At 40.3% G+C, this 20,916-nt stretch overlaps 1 protein-coding gene across 1 annotated transcript in view; it reads left to right on the top strand.

Moving 5' to 3' along the window:
* The first annotated feature begins 1,870 nt into the window (after positions 1–1,870).
* Positions 1,871–20,916, top strand: part of Cacna2d1 (calcium voltage-gated channel auxiliary subunit alpha2delta 1) — a 445,325-nt gene continuing 426,279 nt past the window's right edge. Inside the window, exon 1 of the mRNA XM_052173128.1 lies at positions 1,871–2,280. Coding sequence (XP_052029088.1) covers positions 2,186–2,280 — 95 coding nt within the window. The 5' untranslated portion in view covers positions 1,871–2,185. The remainder of the gene's footprint in view (positions 2,281–20,916) is intronic.

Genomic DNA, 20,916 nt, shown 5'->3' with positions numbered 1-20,916 from the left:
AAAAGAAATTATATATACATATATGCATATATAATATACAATGGTAGGGAGTCTAAAGCATTAATGAAATAATTGACATATTATAATGATATTTTTAATATAGTAAACCCATTGTGATAGCAGCACATTATGTAGACAACAATGAGCATTTAATTCTCTTGTTCTAATTCTCGTGCAAGAGAAGACCTGCCTATGAATCATTAAAAATTGTAAAGAATGATGGATTTGCCTATATGGGTGTCTAATTTTTGGGAAGAAAATGTATCTGCAGTTGTGAAATACCCGGCAGAGCTGTAACTCTGAATCCCATTACAGCCAGCCCCCTGCATCCCTCATCCCTGCAGCTCTGGTGCCTAGCACAAAACAAACTAAGTTAAGTCGCTCTGGGGCGCCTTTGTGAGGCCACTCAGAGTAGGAAGAAGGGAACAAAGGGCATGATAGAGATGCAGAGAAGGTAAAACAAATAAGGCTTGAAAATGAAGAGATAACAGGACGGGACGGGAAAGCTAACCTACTGGGCCAAACACCATAAAATCACAAATACATTTGTGAGGTGGTCCGCAATCACCCCCATCATCTCCGTCTCTTTGATGAATTCCAAAGGAGTAGAGGTCTATCTACCCTTCCATAAACTCCTGGGCCTAAGGGAAGGGTGATTAACAAGCATTACAGATTCTTCGCCTTAGTGTGAGGGTCTTTTTTTTTTCCTCATCACAACTGTATTCTCTGACTTCATGTCCAAGTGTTTTCACATCCTTCTGTAAGCAGCTTAAGAATTTGGGCCGTTCCATGGAACCTTTCTAGCAGCGGCCCATCAAGTCTGTCCTCAAAGATGGCCTGAGCTAGGAAGGGAAGCTATAATTGAAGACCTGATTGCGCTCTTTCTAGAAGACCCTAGATAGCCCTGCTTCTCCCTAGGGTGGAGGCAAAACCAGCTCTCCCTCCACATTTCAGATGCATTTTGCAGAGGGCCACCTGTTTCTGATGTTAACCTCTGTTCTGTGTTCACACTGACAAAGTAAATTCAGTAGCAACAAACCTCGTTCACAAAGCAGTCCAGTGATCAGGACAGGGAATTTTTCAACCAGTTGGAAGGTGGCTTGCTAAGATGTTGCCAAAGCCCCTTGCAACACTAACCACCCTCGAAGGAGTATTCCTCCCTCTAGCTTTCATTCCTACGGAGGAGGAGGAAAGACATCCTTACAGCATCTGCCAGTTTGTTCTTCAACGATTCCCAGTCTGCCCCCAGGCTCTGTCCCCACCAGGTAAACCGAGTCTACTCGTACGTGGGTGTAGGGCCGCTGGCAACATTAGTTAGAACCCCATCAAAGGCCCTTACCCCTGGCACACCCTGGACACCAGTACCACCTGGTTGAGTCCACAGCAGCGTTTTCAAAAGCACCACAACCCCCTCCTACATTTGTTGTCAAATCACTTCTTGATTCTTAGGCAGGCAGCGGATTCCACGCCTGGGAGAAGGGCTTGGGGGCCCCTGCCAGATTGTGCAAAAAATAACCCGGAGGAGGCGAGCAAAGTGCTCGGCAGGAGCCTGCGTGAGCGACGGATGCCCGCGGGCAGCTGGTGGTCCCTCAGGGAGCACCTACGGGCTGGGTCCGCTCGGCCTCCGCACGCCCCGAGGCGGGAGCAGGCGAAGGCGACTTTGGGAGTTCCTCTCTGCCTTGTATGGAGGGCTGCGCCCGGGCCGTCCCCGCCCGGCTCTGACGCCCGGCCCTCCCGCTGCCCACCCACAGCCGCCTCCCCGAGACCCGCCCGGGGAAGGCAGCCCCAGCCCCGCTCCGGCCACCCCCATCCCCGCAGCCGCGTCCCCGCGCCGCCCCCTCCGCCCCCGCCCCGCCCCCGCCCTCTCCTCGGCGACCGCGGATAAATCAGGGAGGCGAGCACCGCGAGCCAGAGCGCGCGGGCGCCGGCAGGCTGGCCGAGCTCTGTTTCCACAGTCGCCCTTGATGGCGGCGCAGGAGAGGCAGCCGTGGCACGGAGCAGCAGCCACGCGCTAGAGAGTCCGCCCGGCCCCGCCCGGCCCGCCCGGCCGCCCGCCCGTGCCCTGCCCGCTTCTCCCCGCGCGCCCTCCGGCAGACGTCGGCGCCCCGGCTCGGTCCCTCGGCCGCCGCGTGCAGCTCCGCCGCCCCCGGGCCGGCAGGGAGGGCGCTGATCTTCGATCGCGAAGATGGCTGCTGGCTGCCTGCTGGCCTTGACTCTGACACTTTTCCAATCTGGGCTGATCGGCCCCTCGAGCGAGGAGCCCTTCCCTTCGCCCGTCACGTAAGTCGGCGGGCCCGGGTGGGGCTGGAGGCGGGGGTCCCCGCTCGATGCCGGGCGGGCTGCCCGTGGGGGCGGGGAGCGCGCCTGGGAGCCTCGGAGGCTGGGCCGCCCGGTGATGCGCTGCTGGCCGCTGGAGTGAGCCCGGAACCGGCGTGCCGAGCTTCGGCCGGCCGCACCGTCCCAGGGAACATCCGTCAGCCGTCGGCGCCGTCTCAGCCTGGTCTCCGAGGATGCTCCAAGCTGAAGCCTGTAGCCGGACTTGGGGGAAAACTTTGTAGGCATACCCAGCTCCCACCAAGCCCAGCCAGATGAAAAGTTGGGTTTCCGTTAGATATTTCAGAGTTAATTTCAGGCTGACCCCAGTAGCTTGCGCTTCTCCTGTACTTAGCTTCTAGGATGCTAATTGCTGTGCTGTCCAAACTCATTTAGATCCCAAATTACTAGGAGCGCCTGACAGCTTCCCTGGTTTCTAGCCAGCTCTCTCCCAGCAGCTGAGCGAGCTGTCCACCCCAGCGCTCACAGGTACAAGGGCCACCCAAGCCAACCTACCCAACCCTTTATTTGAAACATCTAAGTGCCGACAGACACGCGGTTCCTGTTCTTAGAATGAATAGAACCCCTATTCTTTGAGGGTGGGACTGTTTCCCCAGTCTCCTGCCATTTTCCCTTATTTTTAACATTTCTAAAATAACTTTCAAAAAGAGAGAGAAAGAAACCGTTGCTATTCTAGAAATAGAGTGTTGAAAGGTAGCTATAGTCACACGGCAGGAAGGGCATGCAATGCAACCATTCTCCGCTCTCTCGGGTGCAAGAAGGAATCAGTCAGTGGCACATATACATATTTTTAAATGCGCTGAATAGCTTATCTGGCATTCTGGGAAAGCATTTATTTTGGTTTTTGAAGGTACTTTAAAGCTGCTCAGAGTAGGTAGTCTTAAGTGGGTGAGTCACTTTAATGCATTTTACATAACAAAAACAAAGCCCAAGGTAGCCTTCCCGGCTTTTATGCTGCAGGGAATCACTTGCTGTCCTTTGTTGGCAGAGAGCTGAATCCTGGAGTTTTGGGGGTACACTAGAAGTGCATCCGTACTAGCTGGAACCCGACAGCTATTATTTAAGATATGGCCTAGAACATTTATCACCTTAGGTGTCAGTGCAAGCATCTAGAGATGCATATTCCAGCCAGGGGAAAGGGGGTGTCTAATATTTATGGCATTGAATTACAGTAATGTTCTCTTTAGATAATCTTCCATAAAAATGATTGCATATCCTTTTTTGTTATGAAGCAAAAGGGTAAAAGCCATCTGTAGAGCTTCGTTTAATTGGCAGAACGTTCCAACTGTTTAATTTTAAACATGAGAAGTCTAAGAATTCCCTTACGATGCTACAAAAACATCCAGTCTTATTAAGAAATCGTACTTTCACTTATTTATATTTTATTGCTTTTGGAGCTCGACTTATTACATAAGAACTCGGGTGCCTTTCATGCATTTTGTGTCAAATAAGTGGTGGCTTTTAACAAGCCACATCTTTAACTTATTTGGAATGCACATTTTTAGTGTTGTTTTAAATTGATTTGCCAATATTGCTTTTAATTGGGAAGGATTTTTCTTTCTATTAAGGAAATCAAAACACAAACAAATAAACAACACTCAGCATGCCATAGCAAAACACTAACGTAAAAAATCTTTCTTATAAGAGCATCTGCAACAAATGTTTTCCCAAAATTAAGTAACTCAATATTCCTCGTCTGATTTGTGCTAAGGACATGAGGGAGATCAAGTAGGCATTTAAGATAGGAATTAGGAAACCATGATTCTTTTACTTTGAAGGGATTTGTGCTGTTTCAAACAATAGAAGTATGATTATGTGAAACGTTATTTTATGGACTAAGAATGGGCTTTGTAGCCCAAAGACAGTGTCTTTTATCATAGTATTAACAACGTTTCGGAAACCTCCCTGCTTCTGCAGTTACTTAATTGTTAAGTTAGTAATTCTATCCTTGGAGGAAAGGTAGTTGACATTTGTACTTCATGTTAGATTTCAGAATAAGATCTGTGAAAAAAATGTGCCATCAATCTCATTAAAAAACAGTGTTATTTGCTTTGCTTGCATGAAAAAAATTAAATGCAGTATTGATCAAGATAAAGCTCAGATCATCTGGGAAAAAAATCAAGTTTATAAGAACGGAATCCAAAGACTATAGCAGTTATTAAAGGCCAATTATGATGCTTCTATTTATAAATTTCTCAGAAAATCATGAGGAAATCAGTTGGTTTTGTTGGCAGTTTTATTTTTCAGCAAAAATAAAATAAAATGAGAACTTTTCATCTTCAGAAGAGGAAGACCATGTCATTAACACACTGTAACATTAATTAGTTGCTAATTGGAATTAGGCATGAATTGTAATTATAATTAAGAGACCTTTTCTTTAGTGATGTTTAACATGGAGGTCTTTAGTTTTGTTAAAATAAATAAACATGTTGCTCTAAATGCTAGTTTTTCTGCCCTTTGTCTTAAAGAACATTCTAATACAATTCTTCTGCAGCAAAATGGTAAACCTATCCCAATGATTAACATGCAAACAATGAGTTTATTTTCAGACAAAAGATTTTAATATAATTTTTATTTTTATGGACTATATATTTCTTTTGGGTATACTTCTGAAAGTAAGGTGTGAATCAAAATACATGATGTGCTATCAGGCAAATGCTTACTGGCACATACTCTAAAGGCAAATACATCATCTTCACATTATAGTATACTATATTATAGTGCTGTTTCAAAATATAATTCTCAAAAAGGGCAGCTTTCTTTCTGGAAATAATTCCGTGGCACTTATGTTTAAAACATATCTATTAAAATTCAGGAACACATGCCTTGCTGATCAATATAGTAATGTTAATTTCAAATCTGTCCTTAATTTTAGAACCTGCTTATAAATCCACTTTTAAAGCATTTTAGTTCAAATTAAACTTTTATCTCAGCCATATCAAAGCGCTACTCAGTGAGAAACAACCGGATGACAGCCAATTCCTATATGTGATTTGACTATGTGACCTAAATATATAACTAAGGATTTTAGTTATTTTTAATAAATAAAGTGTTGCAAAAATCATAGTTTTTTTGAGTACTGAATACTTAAAGAAACATATTTTTCTGTTGTTGTGTAGAAATATTGCTGTGTCTGGATGCCATGATGTCGGAATGGGTATTTAGCTATTCCATGAATTAAGAGTGAGTGCTGTAGTTATGTTTAACTTTCTGATTATATGGCACGAGGAAATGTGTCATATTAAAGGATACAAAATAAGATAGTATATGTAGATTCCATAGTAAATGACCATTAAACACCCTTTTCTCGATTGCTAGCATCTTGTCACAAGCCCTAACATCATGAGAGCGTTGATTACTCCACAGGTGTATGGTTAGGAAATGAAACAATAGGTGGCGTTTTCTGTGTAAGTCATAGCATATTTAATTTGCTATTGTTTTATGTAGGCATATAAGTCACTTTTGGCCTTGGCATTTCAATGAGTATTAGAAAATCTGAAGTAAAAATCCAAAAATCATTGTTGAAAAATACATACAGGAATATAAGCTTAAGGGTTATAACATGGATGTAAACAAGGATGTATTGTTCCTTTCTTCCAGTAGATTTTATTAATTTTACTTTAAAAAACACATGGGACACTAGAATAGAAAACATGTATTTCAGTTTTGAAACAGGTAAATATTTCATCACGCTTTCGCTTCAGAGAAACCTAAGTGTACACCTTTCTGTTGTTTCTCTGATACTGAAATATAACAATATAGTGCTTCTGTCTTTTTCATTAAGATGCAAGCAAATCAAGTATTGTCTTTAAATTCATTATTTACGTTTAAAGCATAAATTCATAACAAGCTATGTAGAATTTTGAAAATATTAAATATTTGTGCTCACAGCTTTCTGTCATGTTCTCCACAGCACTATTAATTATTTATCCATTGTACCTCTTTTGCCCATATTTTTCAATACAGGTATGAATTCCTTGCCTCCTAATATTTATCTAAGATGAAGTTTTAACTTAAGCTGGAGATTTAAGTGGGTGAGATGAAAGATTTTTTGTGCAATTATGCAATTTTAAATCTTCTTTGGTGTCTTTTTGGTATAGACCTAGAGAGTTCACACATAACTATATATAGAATATTTTAGAGAAATCAGAATTTGTTTTAGCTTCTAAGCTGCAATATTTTATTGTTAAAAAGTATCAGTCTTCCATCAAATATGTTAAAAGAGCCATCTGAGGTAGTATGTCAGAGTCTATAAGCTGCTTGCCGCGGAGAGTGAACTGTTCTGTTGTTTCCAGTCTGTCTTTCCTTAGACTCTACAGAGTGCACTCTGTTCTGCTGGGTCTGTGAGTGTGGCAGCCCAGCCCTTCTCACGACTGCCTGGAACATTCTCAGGCTTCCATGCAGTTGCTTTCCTGGACGTTTTCACTCTGCAATGGTAGCCAGCCAAGGAGCCTGAACATGGTTTACCTTGGCTTTTATGTGCACGAGACATGAAAATGGGGACATCGTATTCATTACAGAGTCAAAAGAAAATGTCAATAGATAGAGCAATTTATACTGAAAAGGTAGGAAAGGCCACATTTCCCTCCTCTTAAAAGCACCCGAAGATTTAGTATATAATTAGATTATTTGTCGAGTGTACAGTTACAGTGTTTTTTAATTATTAAATGACATTTTGTATGTTAAAAACATATGCAAGAATGTATATTCAGATATGTATGTATGTATATTCAATATATGTATTGAATGATTTTGCTAGATTTTTTTAAATTGCAATGTAAGCTAATTCATATGGTCCATGCTGTAAGATTTCTATTAATCTCTTACATTCTTCAAGGTTTAAATTTCATTCCAAGCATTAGAGTATACAAGAACGTCTTGAAAATGAAACTTTTGCATTAAAAATCTTGACCACTTCTTATAAAGGTCTATATACAGTGGGTAATTTTACCTTTTTATTTATGTATAGTATGCATCTGTGTTTGTAAGAGTTAAATATATTTGGTGTTATGATATTCCAGAGACGGAGACAATCCTGTGCTGGTTCAAAATATTATATAAAGTATGAACTTTTAGGCATTCCATAATAAGAGGCTTTCTTTTGTAGTGATCTAACACATAGGAACTAATATTATTAGTAATTAAAGCAATGAATCAATATAGTGGCCATTTCTTTCATATGTTTAGCATTTATTTATACAGATTCTAATAATCCTGTGAACAAAAAAAATGGCTTTGTGGGGCCTGAACAAACTGATATATGCATATATATATATATATATATATATATATACATACCTCCTGATTCTGAATTATTGAGATTTACATGTGTGATATATAATCACATATAAATGTATATTATATATTAAATATCATTATTTGAAGAAGTTATCTTTGAATATGAATGTGGAATATTTCGGGCTAAATGATATTTTAACATATGCTTCTGCTGATTTTTTTAAAGCCATATGCTCAGTGAATTAAAAAAATTAGAATGCATTTAAAATTCAGTATTGTGGATGCAAGAACAATTTAAATTAGAAATGATGGCATAAAAATGATGGTCTTTTCCATTTTAAACACATCAGATAGAGGCTAATCTCACTGTCTAAGTTATTTTTCCTGAGCAATTAAAGTTTTACTGTGGTTCTCTCCTGGTGTCTGATGAAAAATGATCCTAGCAATTTTGTTTCAATACTCTGTAGTGTTTCTTTTCCTTTCTGCATGTTAGCATACACTGAATGCTAATTGTAATTTATTGTGTGCGTGGGCATCCAATCAAATAAAAAAAAATTGTCCCCTCCCTGGTCTGTTTACAACCAGGTCTTAAGTTCATGTCTTTCTCACTTGAATCTCTGCTCAGTGTTTGCTGAGATTTCCTCCTACCCTCTAAGGAGAATTTGTGAGGGATTGTGACATACAGATAAATCTGTAGCACATAATTGACACTTCTATCAAAAATATCAGACAGTCTAGACAATTGTTCCTTTTGACATTTGCCCACATAGTGTGGGGATAATTAGAGGAGCAAACGGGAAAGAGCTAATGAAATTGTCCGTTTCTAAGGTGCTGACTGGCTGGCCATATAAGGGATGGGTGGACAATAACTCCTTATCCTGAGAGTTAAAAGAGGTATAGCTCAATAAAATAAATGAGGTCAGACACACTGGGAAAATCTCTTGTTTTTAAATGGTGATCAACAGGCCTTGCGATAAAAGAACCTTGAGAAGTGAGGTTGAAAGTGGGGCAGAGAAAGGAGCCCTCAGATTTATGAGTTACAAAACTGCAGATGCTAGAAGTAGCCGCTAGTTATTTTCACTGTATTGTCATCCCTGGCTCATTCCAAATGTGGCCTTTCTTAGACTTGAAATACCACTCACGAAGCATGAGATTCATTTTTAGAGACCTAAATACTCAGATATGGAAATTCAGTGTAAGGAATACAGACATTAAAACTGTCTAGATCTTTAAAAAAAACATAAAAATACTTAGAAATTCATATGTTTTTATGAACCTCTAGGGAAATGGTTCCTTGGATGAGAAATACTACCATGATATCTCATTAAAAGCTTTAAGAGTTAATTATCAAACAAGATGCTCTCTAACACAATTTCTTCCATGAGATTAAAAGAAACAAAATAACCTGTAGATGGCCAGCTTCCAGGTGTGCACTCAAGACTATTTGGGCCAATACGTAAATAGTCTATTTCGTTTTTAGAAATAGTTTTAATGTACACTTTCTCCTTTAATGTTTCCTGCTTTAAATGTTTTAACCTCAAATATAATTTAATCCGACAAGTAATACTCTTCTTAATCAGTGCCAGTCGGTGCACTTCGCTGAGGCACATCCTAGGAGTACAAATGGAGACAGGGTGTCCCAGTGAATGACAAACACGGTTCCAACTTAAGCAGGAGATAGTGATGGTGGGTGCATGAAGGCATGACGGAGGCCAAAGGTAGAACGACGCATACTGAGAAACCACGATCTAATGAACCAGCATCTGCTGGGTTTTATTCAACGGCTAGGCAAGAAAAGATGTCAGTGGAGGGAATGGTCAGAAAGAAGTGGAAGCTAAGTTCTGTCGGAGGTAGGTCATGTTTCATTCCCCGAGGAGGAGTCACTACTTGGCAAGTGTTGATGGTGAGCTGACAGGTATGCTGACCGAACGAGGCGGAGTTGTCCCGCTTTGCAGGTATCTATTGGTCCTTAGCATTCTCTCTGTGTAGTGTTTGGAAGCTGTTTCCGAACAGTGTCTAAAACCAGAAGAAAGGTTCATTCGTTTATTTAGTGAAGAATATTTGGTACCCCTAATGGAAGTTGTCAGGAGAGGTTTTGTGCATTGTTTCATTTGCAGAGAGGCCAAGCAGTGGGCTCTCATTAAGGATGTCAGCAAGTTTGTGATGTAGATGAAGAGTCCGGTAGTGCTAGTGACAGGACGTGGTGCCTGCCTTTTAAGGGCAGAAGTTGGGAATTTGGAGATAGCAAGTGCAGAGTGCTCTTTCTAGGAATTTGGGAATGTGAGGGAAATGAGAAACCTAGAATAAATTCAGAATAAGAAGGTTGGATGTGGAGGATTTGGAATTCATTAGTCTCAAGACCGTAGATTGGATTAGGTCATTTGGAATTAAATGTTATAGGAAATTGGTCATAGGACTATCTTAAGTTGGGAAATGATTTCAGATAGTGGTGGAATGATATGAGTCGAATGCTAACAGATAAGGGATAGGGGAGACTGCCCTAAATGTCACCACTCAGGTCAGCCTGGCTTCTCTGTCTCACCTCCTTATTCTTCTCTGCAGATTGTCTTTATCTGCTTCTAGGATTCCTGGTATTTCATGATTGCAAGGGGGTCATGCTTCTTGACTAATAGGAAGTTCAGAATCTTACTAAAATGTATCTCCTAGGGGAAAATTATCTTGGTAAGCCAAAGGGGATCTGTTAGCTGTCTATGTCTCAGTCAGTTGTGAGCAGGAGATGGGATATGGTAAAGGGACAGGTCCTGATTGACTGAGTTTCTCTCTCTCTCTCTCTCTCTCTCTCTCTCTCTCTCTCTCTCTCTCTCTCTCTCTCTCTCTTTCCCCCATGCCTGGTCTGTTCTCACTAATAGGTGCTCAAAAAGAAGCAATTCTCAAAAAAAGCTGCATGTTCTGAGGACAGATATATAGAAAGAGAAATAAGCATCCCTGGAGGGGCGGTTTGTGCGTATCAGAGGAAGCAGGCCAAATGGCAGAGAGAGGAAGCCCATCAGAGAGCTCATGATTGACAGATGAGCGTTCTGACAGAGGCAGCTGAAGAAGGAATCAAGATGAGAAACAATGTCTTTTGAAGTAACTTTTGAAACTTGAACCAGCCTTTAGAATTAAAGCAGATCATTGAAATTTAGGGTAGATACAAACTTAATTTATGGGAGATATTTTTACGAGAGTGTTCCGAATCATAACTTCCGTTCTGAAGACTAAATTGACATGATTTGCCACATAGTGCACTCACATCAGTAAGATTCAGACTCTGAGGTACCTAGCCTAAAGCACTTATTATTGTTCTTGGCAGTGACTACATTCCAGCTTCCAATTTTATTCCCTTTGCATAGGGGCGCATTTGACTTCGTTACATTTCCTGCACTTCTTCCTTGGGAGAGATTATTGTTTTGTCTGTGATTTTCAGCGATGTCATTAATCTAAGCCCTTTGAATAAGGGTAGCTACCATAGGCTTATACATTTGACTGCTTAGTTACCAGGGAGTGCCATTATTTAAAAGGATTAGAAGGGTTTGGAAGTGTGGCCTTGTTGAGGCAAGTGTTGGTGATTTACTCCCTGTTCTACTGTTCATAATCATCCTCCTCATGTTCAGTATTCAGTAGTTTGCATTGATACAGACACTTATCAAAAAAAAAAAAAACAAACACCCAAGATGATAAATTTGATAAACTAGCAAACCACCTACAGATAAAATATTCCAGCCAGGCATGTCCTTGGTCATCCCTCTCAGAGGCATCTCAGGTCTCCCAAAGGTTTTGAAATGATTGGTAGCTGCCTTACAGCAATTCCCTGACTTCCAGGTTGAATGAATGAATGGTTAGGATCGAAGCTGCCAACAGTTCCCAGCATTACTCTTGATCACATTGGTTCCATTACAGTTTGGAAAAACCACCCTTGTGGTTTGTGGCAAGAGGCAAAAAGATTTAAGGGCTATTATTTCCCTTTTGTGATTTTACTGTTCCTTCCCCCACCCCCTTTTAAAAATTCCTTTCCCATGGGTATTTATGGATTGAGCTGCTCACTTTCTTTCTTTCTTCTCCTTCCCCTTTTCACTTCTCACTGTTCCTGTCTGTCTGTGTCTGTCTGTCTGTCTATTTGAGACAAGGTGTTACCGTGTAGCTCATGTTGGTCTTGAATTCATCATTCTCTTGTTTCAGCCCCCTGAGTCCTGAGATTATAACTCTATGCAAACACTTCCAGCTTTATCTGAGGTAGTTTGGATTCTGTATTGGCTGTGAACACTACTGATGGATGTACACCGACAGATAACATATTCTAGCCAGGCATGTCCTTAGTCAACCTTCTTGGAGGCATCTCCGGTCTCCTGACAGTCTTAGAATTACTACTTACATGATATCTGAGCTCTTTCTCAGTTCCTGGCACTATGAAATCACTCTTAGTTTCCACGGTTTCAAATCCATCTCACCTTCAAAATAGGCCTTTAAGGAGAGTCTTATTGTTTCGTCTGGTTCAGGAATGAGCTACTTCTTTGAATTTTGTTCTGAGCTCAAATTGAATACTGGGCAGATTGAGAGTTTCCCTTTGACCTGTTCCTCTGTGGCTGCTCACAGGTACCTTGAGGTATGAGCATCCATTATCCCACTGACACTCTCAGCAGTGACAATTAAATAGGTAAACAGAGTCAATATAAAGGAGAAGAGGACTAAGTCTCAGCTTCTGTATGAAGAACAAATGTAATGTTCTTGCATCACAGTGCCAGCGTGGGGATCAACTAAGTGTGCTTGGTGGGACCTAGAGTACTTTTTAATGATCAGCGTTTATTATTTGCCCTTTGCTTGCTTTTTCTGTCTTTAAGAGACCATGAATATATAATTATGGCTCAATGAGCTAGATTATTGTGCATTTGAACCACGAGAGACACCAAGGAATGGAAAGAAAGAACAACAGCTTCCAACAGCCTTAAAACTGTCTCTTGAATCATAAAAAAGGAGACAGAGGTAAAAACGCCCTGCCACGTGGATATGCAAAGCCGGAGGTGCTGCATCCCAGGTTAAGGATGGACCTGAGGTACTGAGACAGGCCAGGAAGAAAGCACAGCCACAGAGCCTTCGGGGTGTTTCCTTTTGACTGCAGCTAGCACCTGTTGTATGAGCAGAGAGCTTCAGGAGAGTGGATCTGTTTTTAAAAGTCACAACGTTGCCACTGATAACCTCTTTTTATTTTAAATCAAAGATGTGGGTTTTTTCGATGTGAAGCAACATTTCGAAATTTAAGAAAGCATGACCACTCATGATGTTCATAGAAACAATTCCAGACAGTCCGACAAACAGATTGAGACTTCAGTCATCAGCAAGGGAGTCCGCAAAGATGTGCTGGGTGGAGCCTTCAAAAAGTCTTTGTTGACTCAACTCACCAGCAGATGGTTCCTTCCATTCATGAAACTCCACCCAACCCCTTTTCAGCCTTTCACAATTACTACACTACCTGAAGAAGAAACACTCAGAGTTTCTGCTGTACATTTTGAGTTGGTTCAATAGCAATGAGATGTTTTACATTAAGCCTTAATGTAAATTAATTATATTAATTATTTACATAATTCCTCGCCAGTGACCACTACTCCATGATAACACAGAAGTAGCAAGTTTGCAAGCTCCACAGAACCTGTCTTTTCATGGCAGTCATTCCCAACACTTGCCACGGAAAGCGATGTGTCAAATTCTTGGGATATTTGTCACATTAAAAATGCCAACCCTTCTTTGCCATGACATCATATTAGAACTGACTTAAATTTGCATCTGTAAAAATGTAAGGAGAGTTGAACAAATCCGCGGTGTGTAGCTGCAGGAGGATGGGACACAACAAAGGCTGTGGGGACTGATGTAAAGCCAACAGTATACACGTTTGGTTCTTTCTCCAAGCACTTGATTTTCCTCTTAAAATAGCTGGAGGAATTGAAATCAATTTTCATGAGGCAAACTTGTACTTTGTGTGTGAGTGTGTGTGTGTGTGTGTGTGTGTGTGTAGCCTAGTCCCCAGGAGATTAGTACATGACTATAAAGGTCTACAGGTAATTGTTTAAAATGTGTAGTAATTCTCAATGGTAATAAATAAACATGGGGGAATGGTAACTCATCACAGAGTAAACCATGCATGATAATTAGATGAGATCATTCATTCTTTAAATTATCAAATGTGACACAGCCTGTCTGTGTGATATCTCAAAGCCAGCTGAGTCCTTGGCTGGAAATGACTGGCAGCAGGGATCATCTTAGCCTTGAAATCCTCCAACCAGGTCCTGCTCCTTTTGGTTGTTGTTTGTTTTTGATTGTTTTGTTGCTAGTTTGTTTCCCACAAGTGAAACAGGTTGTCCCCTGGACTCAAATTTTACATTGCACAGAGTCATTTTAAAACCTGGTTTAAACAGGCAGCTTAGGGGTTAATTTTATGTTCTCCTTGTGTTTAATTTGTTCCCCTAACTGAAGTGTGGATACAAAACTGATTATATATATGTATGTGTTGCCTATACAAACATTACACGTACAATTGAGTAAAATTTAAATAAAATTTGAATGTTAATTCTGATATATAGATATTGAATAGACATTGAGAAGAGAGAATAAAAACTTAAAAAATGCTTTTTATCAGGCAGATTAAGGACCAGAAATTTTATTAGGAATAGCAAAGTTACCAAAATATGTATGGGTGTCCTGTATGGTTGCTGGTTATAGTTTTCATTTTTTTTTGCCTGCCCTGAGCCCCTTGCGAATGAGCCTCTTGTTTCATATCATTCAAACAACATGATTCTATAGTGAAGCGTTTGCTTCCATGATTTGCAGTTGAGTTGGTAGACATTTAAGTAACAAGAAAGCCATGAAGACCTATTTAAGTGCTGAAGACACAGCTAGGCAGGATGAGATTGAGTTGATGTTTCAGTTTTAAGTACTCCTTCTGATTCAGAGTCTGCAGTTTAGGACTGTTAATTTTCTTGAATTTCATCCACATATCTTATAAAGGAGGTCATGTTTGGTGCCTTTCATTAGAACCTATCATGCTTACATGATATGCCACTGAGCACTTGTATACACATATTTCAGTGGATTTATGAACAAAGAATTGAACCTTAGCTAATCTTCCTTCATACTAATGTAGGGGTGTGGCCTACAGGCTCTTCCTGCAGTGTTTACCTGCTGCTGGAGGGAGGCCTCTTTGGAGAGTACTAAAGACTATTTTCCCTCAATACTCTCTTACACTCTTCCATTGAAAACACTGGAGGACTCTAAATCTTCCCTGGAAAGGGCCTAAGAACTGGATCAAGTCATAAAAATGCAACATACTCACTAGCTCCTTCTTCCCATTTCCTGAGGTTTGCTTACAGTTCCTAACCTTCCTGCTGTGTAGTGTGAAGCTGAACTAGCTGTCCATCACTAGAATGCATGGTGAGCCTGCTGCAGTGGTTGCCTGGTCTCCACAACTTCTTCATTCAGAAGAGTCAGAAGAGTTGCCTGCAAAGGCTTACAGATCTCACAGGCTGTGTGGGCCTGCGCTGAGTAACAGCAGAGGAGGCTTCCTCTATCTTGTGTTGGCTTCCCAGTACCCACTTACAGTTCTAAACAATGAGCAAAGAGGGTGTGGGGTTGGGCCCTTTCTAACTAGGTTTCCTTGTCAGAACCCTAGGTTTTTTTCCCCTTTCTCCTGCATAGTGTACCATGTAGGGGCTTGGAGAAGCAATTTCCTTACACACTGGATGGTTTTATAGGGGCCAGAATATGTTCAGGAAGTGAGCTTTAGGACACTGAACATCTATATGACCCTTACCTCACAGCATTTATACAACTTAATTCATGATATACGGAAGTCTTAAATGTGAAGCCTCAAACCTGATTTTTTTAAAAAATCTTTTCAGTGTTAGGTTAATGACATAAATACACTTCAAAACTGAAATGTTGAGTGTATCAATACCCATTATCTAAATATACTTAAACCTGGAACACGGATAATTTGGAAGATTTGGAACTAATTTTTGATATCTGTCTGATTGGTTATAAGGATGAGTTAAAAATTCAGCTCTATAATTTGTTAGCTTGATAACATGAGGAAGTTTATCTTCCCACTGTTGAAACAACCTGCAGTTTCCCTAGGACAGAAGTGTTGACTTGACTTACAGGTGCAGAGAGCACCAATGAGGTATAATTTGGATAGAAATGGGAAGGCTTCCTGGAGACAGGTGACTGGGATCCTCTTGTAGAGTAAGGGTGCCTGCCGCCTCCTGTCTCTAGTTCCTCTTAACTTCCGATTGCTCATCTCCTGAAACCTCCATCTTGGTTCTCACACAATCCCCCTCCCCCTTTTAATATTTATTTATTTATTTATTTATTTATTTATTTATTTATTTATTTATGTATTTATTTATTTATTTGGTAACCGAGCAGTCCAGTGTCTCATAAAACACTTAAATGTGAGGCCTCAAACCTGATTTTTTTTTTTTTTACACTTTTCAGTTTTAGGTTAATGACATAAATATACTTCAAGACTGACATGTTGTGTGTATCAATACCAATTATATAAATACACTTAAAGCTGGAAGATGTATTAAGTATTGCTGAAAAAGAAATGACCTTCATTATTTTCTTCTCTGATAACCCTCTAGATATCTGTATTTTTTTAAAAAACTAACAAGACAACTGTTTATTTCAGAAAAAAGTCTGGTCCTTCTCTTAAGGACTATCAGAGGAATGCGACAGGCCAGCCCGACCATGAGATTATTCCTTTAGATTAACTCAGAAACAAATGGATTGACAGATTAATTATACTTAAGAGTCCCCTCCTATTGCTTTATAGCTGATATTGGGAGTGACACCTGTTTGTAATCATATATCTCACTGCCCCAAGAAAAACAGCCTGATGAACTCTATGAGCAATAAAGTGGAATATTCTGATACCACAGCTTTTATTATTAAATAAGGATCAGAAATGCCAACCTCCTCAAACTTAGAAAACGGGAATATCTGTTCACTCTTGCCATAGGTGTTCACAATCGTAGGACACACTCTGAAGGGTCACAGGTCCTGCCTCCTCTGCTTTGTTACATGGGTTCAGATCGTCTTATAGGACAGTAAATCCCAGCATCCTTACTCCTCATTACGATTGCTGTCAGAAGTAGTTAGCAGAGCGTTCCCCCTTCTGCCTTGCAGAACTGTCTGTCCTGGGGCTTAAGTCCATTTACAAATGTCATTGTCGGTAACACAAAAACTCCAGGGAAATGTGAAAGGGTAAGAAGGTATTTCCAGGTGAAGGTGTCTATGTGGAACTTTCCTAAATACTATGAATTCTGATGCCTGCCATCAGAAAAAAGAAAGATAAAATGACTTTTTACTAAAAACTGAAGACTTCTTTCTGTCTGCTTCAAACGGGGACTCACCTTGTCCTCTTTGCCCAGACGTGGTCGTTGTGCTCTGGGAGGCCTGCCTGCTGTTTAGGACTGTCTTTTTATATTTGCGGCACTAATTAATTTTCTAACACTTGGGACTCTGTTCTGAGTAATTGTCAATTTAGTGTTGCTCACATGAACTGTGCTAAAGGAGGAATAGGGTTTATTTATTTAGTCAATTTGCTATTCATTGCACATGTTTATTTTTTGTGAACTATAATGAACAATTAGTGAATAAAAATGTTATCATTATCATCATTGTTATTATTGCTGTATGTATTTTCCCTATGTATGTATGTATGTATGTATCTATCTATCTATCTATCATCTATCTATCTATCTATCTATCTATCTATCTATCTATCTATCTATCTTGAGAAAGAGTTGCTCTAGATATCTCTGGTTGTACTGGACCTATATAGACTGGGATTTCCTTGAAGTGAGAGATATCCTCCTGCCTTTGCCTGAGTAATGGAATTAAAGGTATAAGTCACCATGCAGAGCCTAACTAGAAATTTCAAACAGATATACAAAACAGAACATGATTTTTAAAACAAAACAAAACAAAACAAAACATTCAGTAGCCATGAATTGACTTTTGGAAGGATTGCACAAGTGTCCAAACTCTCTTTTTTTTACTTATGAGTTGGTGGAATCATTCCCGAATCAGTAGGTTCTTCATTGCAGCATAGGAAGACAGATATAATGCCATTATCTTGAGTATTTATGATAATGGCATTGCTATTTTCAGTTTGACTTTTCCTTGAAGTGTGAGTTCTTTTTTAGCTGTTGGATAGCCATACTGTCTTGCTTCTTTTTCTCCCTCCTTTTCTCCCTCCCTCTTTTCCTCCCTCAATCCCTCCCTTCCTTCCTCCCTCCCTTTCTTCCGCAGGATCACCTGTGTGTGTGTTAGCCATGTGATCTACCTGTACCCAACCCTTTTTGTTTATATTTTGTATGTATGGGAGCCTTGTCTGCATGCATATCAATGTTCCATGTGCCTTCAGTGCCTTGGAAGGCCAGAAGTGTCGGATCCCCAGGAATTGTAGTTTGAGACAGTTTTTAGCTGTCACGTATGTGCTGGGAACTGAACTGATTTTTCCTTAAGAGCCACAAGCTCACAGCTGCTGAGCCACCTGCCCAGCATTGCCCTTTTTATTTTTTATTTTCCGAAATAGTCTAGCTAAGGCAATAGTCTGGCTTACTTGCCTAGGCCTGCCTTCAACTCTCCACCTACCTGCTCTAGCACTCTGAGTGACGGATCACAAGCACGTGCCACTGTGCCACTGTGGCCTTTTGCTCGAGGTAACTAAAGTCATTTGGTTTAAAGCCTCCTATTAAATTTGTACATGTGAATTCTTAAGCAGAATTTTATGTTACTTACAAACACATTTAGCTTTAAGTATATTCTCCTTCGAATATTTATTGTAGAGTGTGAGTACAAATTTTTGCTGTCAGCAGAACAGTTATTTAGATACTGAAGCGAAGAAAAGTGACCACTTCAGCAAGACAGCTAATATGGTGGTAGCTGATACAGCTTGTGATTACTCGCCTACAGTATAACAGCTGTACGCAAAATTTTATCCATAAATTAGTTTATATCTTATAATCAAGATAAAGAGTATCTTATAACATATCAGGGCAGGTTGTTGAATTTCCTCTATGTTTGGTCTGTGGGGCTGCAGGTAACACAAAAAGTCTCCATTGAGCTCAGATCCCAGAACGTGTCCCAGAGTAGAAACCAAAACATTTGTTGTGTTGAAACATGCCAGAATCAAATAAATTGTTTTTACAAAAGTTGTCAAAGGTGGCTAGGCTTGGTACATACCTTTAATTTAGCACTTGGAGGCAGAGGCAGACAAATCTCTGAATACCAGCTTGCTCTGCTCAGTGAGTGGCCAGCCAGGGCTACAGAGTGAGTCCCTGCCTCAAAACAAAACAAAACAAAACAAGCTGTCTACTAATGGAACTCTTCGTTTGTCCTTGACTCTGAGGGCAACGATTGTCAATACTTTGCTGGTGCCTTTTTCTTCTGAGGCATCCATCTGTGCACATCAGAATTGAAATAATCTTCAAAAACATTTTTTTGACAAAATTATATTCTGTTTAAATTCTGTTTCTTTCGTTAACAATTTTTCTGACAGCCTGTTGCTGAAGATCCTTTTATATTGTGTGTAGGAGATGTTATGTACATGATTATCTACTTTCAAAAGAATATCTTTCCATGATGCCTTTTCTAAATTGTATCTGCCAATATATCGTTCAGAACAATGCTATCAAGGACTTTAACTGAAGTTTTTAGACTCTTGAGATCAGCAAGTTTCCTAGAACATTCGCAGTAAGTGTTTTGAGGACTCTCTTGAGTCACTCTTATTCTGTTTTCTAATGGATCACTTAAAGCTGGTTGAGTTTACATACATTTTTTTTTCAGAAACATGTTCGTCTTAGGATGTCTGGCCAAGAAGTACACAGATATTCGCAGTGCCAGTCAGACTCTCGCTAAACTTTTCAGCTGAGCTGTTCTCATCTAAGTGACTTCAGGAAAGACTCAGAAAAGTCCTATGGATAAATCCTGTTAAAACATAACTGTTTCTATATGGGTGGAAGACCTCTAAGTAAGGGAATGTACGTATTAGAATATTGTAGAGACTAGGAGGCTAGGAGAAATCTAAAATCTTGTCAACAGAAAGTGTCCACATCAATAAACATTATAATTCATATTTTATTTTTATTATATTAAAATATTGATGCTACATCATGTAGTTATCACCTAAATACCTTGTCAAAAAGACCTTTATATGTGAGCATTGGATGAATATTAAGTACCACTCATAATTGTCTTATAGGCCTCAAATATAATCATTGAGTGTTGTCCTCTGACCAATTTGGTTTAGGACATGATTAGATCTTGCTCTTTTTTCCCCCATACTGTTAATGATTTATTTTATTTTATTTTTTATTGGTTATTTTAATTTTTACATTTCAAATGCTACCTCACTCCCTGGTTTCCCTTTCCAAGACCCTCTATTCTCACCCCTGCTCCCCCCTTTCTATGAGGGTGCTCCTCCACCCACCAACCCACTCCCGTCTCACCAACCCTAGCATTCCCCTACACTGGGGCATCGGGCCTTCACAGAACCAAGGGCCTTTTCTCCCACTGAGGCCTGACAAGGCCATCCTCTGCTTCATATGTAGTTGGAGCCATGGATCCCTCCATGTGTACTCTTCAGTTGGTGGTTTAGTCCTCAGGAGATCTGAGAGGTCTGACTGGTTGATACTGTTCTTCCTATGGGGGTGCAAACCCCTTTAGCTTCTTTAGTCTTTCCCCTAACTCCTCCATTGGTGTCCCTGTGCTCAGTCCAATGTTTGGTCGCAAGCATCTGCACCTCTATCAGTCAGACGCTGACAGAGCATCTCAGGAGACAGCTGTAACAGGCTCCTGTTAGCAAGCACTTCTTGGCATCAGCATTAGTGTCTGGGTTTGGTGTCTGTAGTTGGGATGGATCCTTAGGTGGGGCAGTCTTAGGATGGCCTTTCCTTCAGTCTTTCTTCCATTCTTTGACCTTGTATTTCCTTTAGACAGGAACAACTCTGAGTTAAAATTTTTGAGGTGGGTGGGTGGCCCCATCCCTTTACTGAGGCCATGCCTAACCTTAGACCTTGCTATTACATGGAACACAAGGAAGGGAACATGTGATTAATGAATATCTATGGGTGAGTGCAGCAAACCCTTTGATTCATTGAGGAAGTTTTATGAAGGCATGGTTGTTGTTTCTTAGTAGGTACAAGATCATTATACTTATGGTGAAGTTCAGTTATTAAGGTTATTTTACATCACTAACTACCTAGTTTCTCTTATTTTCAATCAGACCTTGACTTACACACACATGTGCGCGCACACACACACACACATATACACACAAACACACACATT

This window comes from Apodemus sylvaticus, chromosome 2, assembly GCF_947179515.1.
Source record: "Apodemus sylvaticus chromosome 2, mApoSyl1.1, whole genome shotgun sequence".
Lineage (NCBI taxonomy): Eukaryota > Metazoa > Chordata > Mammalia > Rodentia > Muridae > Apodemus > Apodemus sylvaticus.
Note: the sequence above shows the minus strand (reverse complement) of the source record. Positions and strands in the feature narration are given on the sequence as shown.